A 9,926-nucleotide genomic window follows, 5' to 3' on the forward strand; every position below is an offset into this window, starting at 1 on the left:
CGAGGGCCCAAGTAACAGATTGCACATGCAGCTGTGAAGGTATGTTTTTGGGGTTGAATCAGACAATTGCAATTTTAATAACTACATATGTAGAATGCTTGTAAAAATTGCTAGACCATCATGCTCCCTGTTTATCTCAAAAACTGGTGACGGGTTCCCTTTAAAATTTGAAAGGGGGTGCTGTTGCATTTGTGTCTACAGCCAGCATTTGCAAAAAAGCAGTACTGTAAGTGACAGTTTGGCACAAACAATTGTGTATCGAGAGTTTAAAGAAGGCCGTTTACTTCTAATGATCTCTGCAGCATTATATAATGTACATATGATAATATGCTATGTATACTAGGAGCCTCTTTAAGATATATGCTATATGTGATCGACTATCTGCAGATGATTTCTATGTCTAATGCTATAATATTCTATAGGTCTTAGTGATCCCTTCGTCATCCTTGATCTCTGTCCCCATCATATTTTCCCAATGGTGAAAGGTCAACGAACACAAGTTAAAGCTAAAACTTTACACCCAGTGTATGATGAGCTGTTTTACTTGTAAGTATATGAGTAACAGTTTTCTTCTATTTTAAAGGGAAAATGTCACTAAACTATTATAATGTACTAGCTGATATACACGGCTTCGCCCGAGTTAATTTGGTACTGGTGTTTATCTGGTGTTCACACGGAAAATCTTATGTAGTTGTGGTTACTTTAGAGATACCGGAAAAACATATGTTCACCATTTTGCATAGTTCTCTTGCGTTACCCAGGAAACACCACGTGGAGGTAACCATGCAACGTTTCCTTTATATAAAATGACATCAGGAAGTGAGAGAATTAGATTTCATACATAAAATTTGGACGCTAATTCTTTTGCACTTAGAATTGAATAATTGATTTGGGACCCATTAGCTTTTCCTATTTATGACATAATCAATGCCCGTGCCAAATTTCACGTTTCTATGACACCGGAAAGTGAGAGAATTACATTCCGTACGTAAAATTTGGACGCTAATTCTTTTGTGCATAGAATTGAATAATCGAGTTGGGACCCATTAGCTTTTCCTATTTATGACATAATCAATGCTCGTGCCAAATTTCACGTTTCTATGACATTGGTAAGTGAGAAAATTACATTCCGTACATAAAATTTGGACGCTAATTCTTTTGCGCATAGAATTGAACAATCGAGTTGGGACCCATTAGCTTTTCCTATTTATGACATAATCAATGCTCGTGCCAAATTTCACGTTTCTATGACACCGGAAAGTGAGAAAATTACATTCCGTACGTAGAATTTGGACGCTAATTCTTTGGTGCTTAGAATTGAATAATCGAGTTGGGACCCATTAGCTTTTCCTATTTATGACATAATCAATGCTCCTGCCAAATTTCGAGTTTCTATGACACCCGGAAGTGAGAGAATTAGATTCCGTACGTAAAATTTGGACGCTAATTCTTTTGCGCATAGATTGAATAATCGAGTTGTGACCCATTAACTTTTCCTATTTATGACATATTCAATGCTCGTGCCAAATTTTAAGTTTCTATGACATTGGGAAGTGAGAGATTTAGATTATGTACATTAAATTTCGATTCCAATTCTTTTGCGCTAGAATTGAATAATCGAGTTGGGACCCAATTACTTTTCGTATTTTGGAGATAATCTATGCTTGTGCCAAATTTCATGTTTTTACGACATCGGGAAGTTGGAGAACTTTTGGCGAGTCAGTCAGTCAGTGAGTGAGTCAGTGAGTCAGTCAGCGAGTCAGTCAGTGAGTGAGTCAGTCAGTGAGTGAGTCAGTGAGGGCTTTCGTCTTTATATATATAGATGGGTAGCTGAAGAGAGATAATTTCAGTGATGTAATGATTATCTCTGAATTCACTTTCACTCCCCCCGCAGCAAGTCTGCAAATAGCCTGTGCACTGTATTCTAATGAAGCATCTAGGAGTCCCCTGTGGTGTTTGTCAGAGTTTAGGAGTCTGGGGGATATATTATAATGCAGAGCACAAATTGTTTGCAGGTTTACTGCGGGGAGTGAAAGTGAGTTCAGATATAATAATGACATGACTGGAATCTGGCTCTTCTGCTTTCTACTCATTATAGTAGTTGCAAGGGAGTTTTCATTGTTACACATTCTCTTTATGGACCATGTAAGGAGTCTAGAAGTGCTTACTCCATGACCCATGCTCCACCTACGTTATGGTTTACCCTACACGTGGAATGGCACCCTCTCTTTCTCCCTCTCTCTTCTTCCTGTATTAACTCCTCCCACCTCCTCCGGTCGCTTAACCCTTTCCTGTCCTAATCTCCCGCCCCCCAGTCCCTCGCTCCTACGCTACCTGCTTTGTAGCTATCTAGACTGGGGGGACTCCCCATACTTAACGCTCCCTTCAATAAAACACGTGACTACTTCTTAGTAACAAAACTTCTTTATTAACCACAATTCTTAAAGACATGTATTTCACTCTATGCTGGCATAAATTATGTGGGAAGGCCACAGCTTATTTAATATTATTATATAACATCAAATTATTTCCTTCTTTCCATGCCTATCGCCTGTTCCTAACATCTAATGCTCTAAACCTTTCGAGGCGTGAGAAAGCCCGTTACGGCCTGTACGCACCCTCAATCTTCCAGCTGGCATGGAAATACCGCTAAACCGCCATGAAGGATGCAGCCTGCCTACGCTGCCATCCGCCCCCCACATGCCAGCGACATAGCCGCCTCCACCCCGTCCTGCAACCCCGATAGGAAGGTGTCCATACCTATATCACTTAAATGGACACCATCCTTCCTCCACATACCTGGCACCTTTTTCTCCAGCTCCCAGTGCCTCACGGCTACCCCTCCTATTGACTTAACGAATTTGGAAATCTTAAAATTTACACTTTTTCTTACCCTGTCGATAGCCTCCACGTCCCTTGCTTCTTTCCACACTCTCCTGGCGACTATATCGGACCATACTATAATGGTGTCCTCAAAAAATTTTTTGAACCTCAACATATCCTCCTTCATAAGCGTTACTAACTCAGCTACCCTTACCCGGCCCAAGTCGTTCCCACCCGCATGAATTACCAGTATCACTTTCCCCTGGGACCATCTGCTGACACACAATATTTCTTGTAGCAGCCTGGCCCATTGAAGACCTCTTACCCCGTGCCATTTTACCTGGACCTCTTTCATGCCCAGGTTTCTGCCAATGGGCCGGGTCCCCGCTCGTTTCTCTGCCCAATGAATGAAAGAGTGACCCACCACCCAAACTGTCCACTCCGAACCTGCAAAATAAACACATAACGGCACACCACAATGTAACTTAAACTATAACACTCTCAAATTTGGTCGGACGTACGACTTGTACGCCTCCGACCTCCAGCGTCCAACTCGCTTCACCTCGTCTCCTCTTAAACCGCAAGCAAAAGCAGACGTTGCTGCGCCGATCCTGAAAGAATGCGTGCCAAACTCGCTGGGCTCGAAACCTAGTCGCTTCAAGCATGTGCGCATAACCGCCCCAAACTGGAACTTGGTCAGTGGGGCTCCTGAAGCATGCGCCAATAGTTGTCCTTTTCCGCTGTGCCGTGACAAAAACTGTCTCAGCAACGCCACAGGACACGCCGCTGTCCCCAACGCCGTCAAGCGCAGCCACTCGCCTGCGCCATACACATCAGTCTTGGACTTTTTGATGCATATCTTTATATCATCTGTACCGCATAGAACATCTTCGAAACGCAACCCCCCCAGCTTCCTACCGCTGGGGGCCACTATTTCGCTCAGTCTCAATGCCGCGAAAAACGCCAACGAAAAAGCCACCCGAAAGAGCAGCACCTCGCTTTCATCTTTGCACACTGCTCCCAAAACGTTCAGCATCGCCTTTAACAGCTCAAATGTTATCGGCCGCCTGTCGTCTCTTGACGACCCTTCTTTTTTCCAACCTTTGAGAATCTGTCCAAAGACAAACTCCTTAGTCACGTCACGCCGTCCGTGCAGGCGCAACAAAAACGCAATGGCCGATAAGTGCTTGCGCGCCGAGCTCGCCGATGCACCGCGACGCCGCAGCTCCGCTATAACGTCTAACGTCACCGCTCTTGCCCGCGCTCCCTCAGGGAATTGTCCCCCTGCTGCCATCAACCACCTTTTCCATATAGCATTATATCGCTTCCACGTCGATTCCGCAACGGAGTTGCGAATCAGAGTCGTGAGCTCTCTTCTACTATCTCCCATAAGATCGCCGGGCAACATACCCCTTTGACATCCGCTGTCGGGTGGAGTTCCCTGAATCTCTCCATCTGGAAACGAGAAAGAGCGTCAGCCGTGTTATTGTTTATTCCGGGTACGTATCTTGCCTTCAGCTTAATATTACTCTGCAGGCATCGCAAGACCAAATGGCGCAAAACTGCCAAAACCAAGGGAGATCTGGACGTCTGCCTGTTCACCGCTGTCACTACTGCCTGGTTGTCCGACCAGAAGCAGATGTTCCTGTTTTCCAAAATCAGCCCCCAGATCTCCACCGCCACCATTAGCGGAAAAATCTCCAGCAGTGTTATGTTCTTCACCCACCGTCTTTCGAACCATTCTCTGGGCCAAGGTGCACTGCACCAACTGTTCTCCAAAATTACCCCGAAACCACAGGAGCCCGATGCATCCGACATCAGTCCCAGCTCCTCGTTTGCAACTTCCGCAGCTTGACAAATCACCTGACCATTAAACGTTTGAAGAAAGACTTGCCATGTATGCAAGTCCTCCTTCATACCCTTTGTCACTCTGACGAAGTGGTGTTTCTCTTTAATCCCGACTGTCGCCAATGACAGCCGCCTTGCAAACGGGCGGCCCATCGGGATGACCCGACACGCAAAATTTAGCAAGCCGATAATTACTTGGAGCTGGTGCAGTGTAACTTTCTTAGAACTGCCAACCAACTTAACCTCCTGCCGCAACCGCGCTACTTTCTCGTCCGGTAAACGAAATACCATTGCCATGGTATCGATTTCAATGCCTAAAAATGTAAGACATGTCACCCGGACCGACCGTTTTTTCGCGTGACAGCGGTACTGATTTTATAGTTAAAGACAGTAATAATTACGCTTTTTTCCCCTTCCCATCAGATCCTGAAATGATGCCAATAACAACCCGCATATCTCTGAATCTGATGGCCCGACGAAAAGGAAATCATCCAGATAATGCAACACCGATCGGATGCCCGTCTCATATCGAAGCATCCAGTCCAGAAATGAACTGAACACTTCAAAGTAATAACAAGAGATGGAACACCCCATCGGTAAGCACATATCCACAAAATATAAGCCGTCCAAACGGCAGCCCAACAAGTGGAAACAATCTGGATGCACCGGTAATAGTCGAAAAGCGGACTCGATATCGGCTTTTGCCAACAGAGCCCCCTTTCCGGCCTGCCGTACAAGGCAGACAGCCCTATCGAAAGAAGTATACGATACAGCTGTTTGCTCCTTGGAAATCCCGTCGTTGACTGACTCGCCCGTCGGGTGGGATAGGTGATGGATAAGCCGGAACTTACCCGGTTCCTTCTTTGGTACCAAGCCCAAAGGTGAAACGCGTAAGTTCTCAAATGGCGGTTCCTGAAAAGGCCCCGCCATCCGACCCAGTTCTACCTCCTTTAACAGCTTCTCCATCACCATCTCTTTATTATCATACGCCGATTTTAAATTGCGGCTAAGCGTTAACGCCGAACCTGGTTGATGCGGAATGACGAAACCCGTGTTGAAACCTTCTTTAAGAAGGTTTGCTTCCCGTCTCCTGTGGTACTTGTCTAACCACTCCTCCAGGAACAGCGCGTTCACTGGAGTTGCCCCCGGGCAACGCTGTTGCCGCGGGCAAGTTTTGCTTTTGTCTCCGAAAACATCGGACCGCTGCGTGCGCACCGCCGCAAAAGGAGCACTCGTGCCGGAACTTACATGCTGCAAGAAACCGACAGTTACCCTCATTAAATGCCCAGCAGGAACCCGAGGGCTTATGTGGAACGGGTGCCTGCTGCCCGCCAGTAACCGTACTGTTGCTCTGAAAAAGGGGCTTCGTCGGCTTTTGTGCCAGGATCAACTGGATCCAAGCATCCGTCGCTTTTGTCGCCCAGCTCACATGACTCGTTCCCGAAATTCTTCGACGAAAATCTTCGTCATAGCGCCACCATGCCGCACCTCCGTGCAGCTTGTAAGCGCTATGAATAGTGTTAATATATACCAGTAGCTCCGGGCCTTTTCCCGGCTGGTACTGGCATATGACGTGAGCCAGGGTTAACATGGCTTGTAGCCAATTGCTAAATGTTTTTGCTATTTTGGGCTTCTTGTCCCGTTCTGTGCAGCGCTCCTTATCCACCGATACATGCTCCACCGATAGGAGCGACCAAATGTCCACGTATACTCCACTTTTAATTTTTTCGATTGTGTCCTCCGCGAGGCCCACCCCCAGCGGGGCCACGCCACAAAATAAGGAGTCTGAAAAACGCAAACCATCTTTTACCGACTCTTCGCCTTTTCCGGTCGCCACCACTGGCGAGCACCCGGCAGCGTGAGCCACATCACCAACCACGGGACTCCCCGGGTTAACACTCGTCACCATACCTTTACCTTTGTCAAACTCATTCACCAGCGCTCTCAGCGCTACCATAAAGTTATTCACATTATTGGGCGACGAATCACCCCACACTCTATTACATTGGGACTCACCCTCCAATTCGTCCTCCGGCCCTGCCGAGGGGAAAGACGGGTGACTCGGTCCCGGTTGGCTCCTTTCCGGACTCGCCACCGCGTGTCGTACCCTGTCCCAATTACGGGAGACACCACGGGGTCGCTTGCTGTAGCCATAGGACGCCCTGGAGGCTGCGGCCCGCTCGCCCTGCCTTTCGGTACGTGAGGCCCGCCTCTCATCTGTGGAGGAAGCCGGTGAACATGGTAACGCCTGCTGCGACACGCAAACCAAAGTCCCATGGCCGCTGCGCCTAACGCTCCTGTCCACCGCTTCCGAACGCCTGTACCCTCTGGCGAAATGGGGCGCCTCCCGACGTGTACAAGGCTCACCGGACTCCGATGACGAACTATCTGTTCTTGCTTCGCTGCGCCAACTTCCTTGCGCCATGCTGCCAACCTCCCGCCTGCTGCCTAACCCCCCCTCCGTCCCGCTACCGGCCCCTTGACTACCGGGCAGGTAGCTTCCCCCTCCCCCCTTTCCTTTCCTCTGTCTCACCTGTCCGCTTTGCTCCACCCCGTAAGCCCCTTGCCGGCCTGAAGTGCCTTCGCCTGCTCGACTGTCCTTTGCAAAAGGGAAAGAACCCCGGGGCGACCTGTGACCGCTGCTCGCTGCCCCTCCTCCCCCTCCCTCCTTCCTGCGTGCCCCGTAAGCCCCTTTATGGCTTGGCGCGTCTCTATAAAATATCCCGCTGCCCCTCATGTTAGGGCATGAGCCCTGGGGCGACAATGGGGCCATACTGCCTGATTGTACTCCCCCTCCCCCTTGCCTGCTTGGGGTGTCTCTATATTGAGTCCCGCTGCCCCTCATATTAGGGCATGAGCCCTGGGGCGACAATGGGGCCATACTGCATAATTGGGCTCCCCCCCGGGCTCCCCCCCCCCTTACCCCCCTCTGCTTTCCCGCCCTGCGCCTCTTCCTCCTCATCCCCCACCCCCCCCCTTTGCCCTACGCTCGCGCTGCTGCGGCCGCTTGCGCTGTTGCTGGCCTCGCTGCTGCCGCTGGGGCTCGTCTCCCTCCGCTCGGGAGTCCCGGCGCCGGAACTTCTTCCGGCCCGCGGATCCATCCGCCCGCCGCCGGCACGGCGCGCAGGCCGTCCCCCTCCTCTCTCCGCCTGACGCTGGACAGCCGCGGGGCAAACCCTTCCCACGCTGGACTTACCCGCTCCTGATGCCGCTGCTGAAGTCCCGGTAAGTCCCTCGGGGGTTTCTTCTGGTCTTCCGGCGCTTCTTCCGGTTGCGCCCATGCTGCCTCCCGCCGCCGAGCGCTGCGGCCGCGCTCCGCCACCGACATTCGAACGCGCAGGTCTCGGGCTTGCGTTCTGGGCCCCCTTCTTCACGGCTATGCTCGGGCTCAGCCTGGTAGGGGGAATCCTCCTTCTCTGGGGTCTTCCGCGGGGCGCGCTGGATGCCATCTGCGCCGGCTGCACTTCTCCTGCCCCGGCTTCTCCCGACGGCGTGGCACCGATCTCCGCGGCCATCCTCATCAGCCACTCCGGTCCCTGGCTGGCAACAGCTTCCTTGATCTGTAGCACGAGTTGGTCCATACTTCTTTCTTGATTGTCTTCTGACCTCCTTCCCACGTCTTCCTTCTTCTCTTACTCCACGTGGAATGGCACCCTCTCTTTCTCCCTCTCTCTTCTTCCTGTATTAACTCCTCCCACCTCCTCCGGTCGCTTAACCCTTTCCTGTCCTAATCTCCCGCCCCCCAGTCCCTCGCTCCTACGCTACCTGCTTTGTAGCTATCTAGATCTGAATCCCATAGGCTAAAGTGCAATGCGAGGCAGATGAGGGCTCTTAGAGAAAGCATGGTTTTATTTTTCATCTCAGCATTGTTCCCTTATGTAAATGTAGTTCCTGTTGCTTATATGGCAGCGATATATTCTTCAGCACTCCACACCCTTAGGAGGGTCCCTTTCTAATGGCACAGATAGGTTGTGCTCCTTTCCCGTGAAGCCACAACTCCTAACCGGAAAAGTATTGATTTTTTTTAATTGTATCCACTGAAAAAAGTCACATCATAAGTGTGCCGTAAAGCATGTAAGACAGTTTTCTGGTGTACTATTCAATAGTAAATTTGCCCCTCCGTGCATAGTAGACAACGCGTTTAAGTATGTTAGTGTTTGGGAGGAAATCTGTGTAAGCACAGAGGGAACATGCAACCTCCATGCAGATGTTGCTCTGTATACTTTGTATAGATTTACTTTTTACATTTTCCACTTGATGAGTATATGTAAAATAAGCTGCGTGCCCCTAATATACTGTAATGTCTTCCACAGCTCAGTCTCGTCAGAGCAGTGTCGGAGGAAGTCTGCCTGCATTGTCTTTACTGTCATGGATCATGATTGGCTCTCCACTAATGACTTTGCTGGTGAGGCTGTCCTTCCCATGAATGTCATCTATGGATTAAATTGGCCTCATATTACGGGTGGTGTGAAAAACGTCCAGCCCACAGTCCTGAAACTGACAAGACCTAAGGCCAATGGTAATGTGATATAGAAGTGGTGTTCAATGTCAAGACACTGGGTTACAAGCAGTACATACTCGCTGTAGCCTGACCACCTCTAGGTACAGTATCTGGGTCTTGCTGTAAGTTGAATGTAGAAAACGTCTAAACACTAATGTTTCCAGAGATCAGTATGACGACGTACAGTACATTTTACATGTGGGATTACAATGTTTTATATCTGTATTTTACACTGAATTAATAAAATGTGAAATAAAAGAAGTCTACCTCTCTGTATCCAATATACCGCACCATGAAGGTGACTTCAGTGCTTCGGGATGCAATCTGTTCCCATAGGTAATAAGCATATTGGACTTAAGAAACACTACAAGATTTTTCTTTTATTGGTCCAATTCCCTCTTCCTTACCCCCCACTTACCCGTATGCCTCAATGTGAGTTTCTCAGACTTGCATAGAGCCTAACTTCTGGTCCACATGGCAAACGCAGTGGGATTTGGGTGCAGAGTCATGTGATCTGCCAGCAGCCAGGACTGCAGTTTTTAACATTAGAAAGTCCCATCGACAATCGCGAGCAAAAAGTGGGTGTTTACCCTCAATAGTAAAAGTATACAGATCGCATTGCACATGCATCTGCAGAATCTGGGGACAGACACTGGCCCCAGATTCTACAAATCAAATCCGACAGTGTGCAGGAGCCCTTAAAGGGGTTGTCCCGCGCCGAAACGGGTTTTTTTTTTTTTTTAAACCCCCCCCC

General features: G+C 49.1%; 1 protein-coding gene and 1 long non-coding RNA gene across 2 annotated transcripts; one reads left to right on the forward strand and one right to left on the reverse strand.

Annotated features, from left to right (window-relative positions):
- The first annotated feature begins 289 nt into the window (after positions 1-289).
- On the forward strand, positions 290-9,433 carry LOC136612206 (uncharacterized). Its single transcript, XR_010790371.1, has 2 exons — positions 290-546; positions 8,985-9,433. It is a non-coding gene; the product is annotated as an uncharacterized lncRNA (long non-coding RNA).
- LOC136616788 (uncharacterized) lies at positions 3,314-8,296 on the reverse strand. Its single transcript, XM_066594220.1, has 3 exons — positions 7,868-8,296; positions 6,688-6,888; positions 3,314-4,278 (listed from the first exon to the last, which is right to left on the reverse strand). Exons 1-3 carry the CDS (start codon positions 8,250-8,252, stop codon positions 3,314-3,316), a joined length of 1,551 nt encoding a protein of 516 aa, XP_066450317.1. The 5' UTR covers positions 8,253-8,296.
- Positions 9,434-9,926: the final 493 nt, after the last annotated feature.

This window comes from Eleutherodactylus coqui, chromosome 1 (genome assembly GCF_035609145.1).
Source record: "Eleutherodactylus coqui strain aEleCoq1 chromosome 1, aEleCoq1.hap1, whole genome shotgun sequence".
Lineage (NCBI taxonomy): Eukaryota > Metazoa > Chordata > Amphibia > Anura > Eleutherodactylidae > Eleutherodactylus > Eleutherodactylus coqui.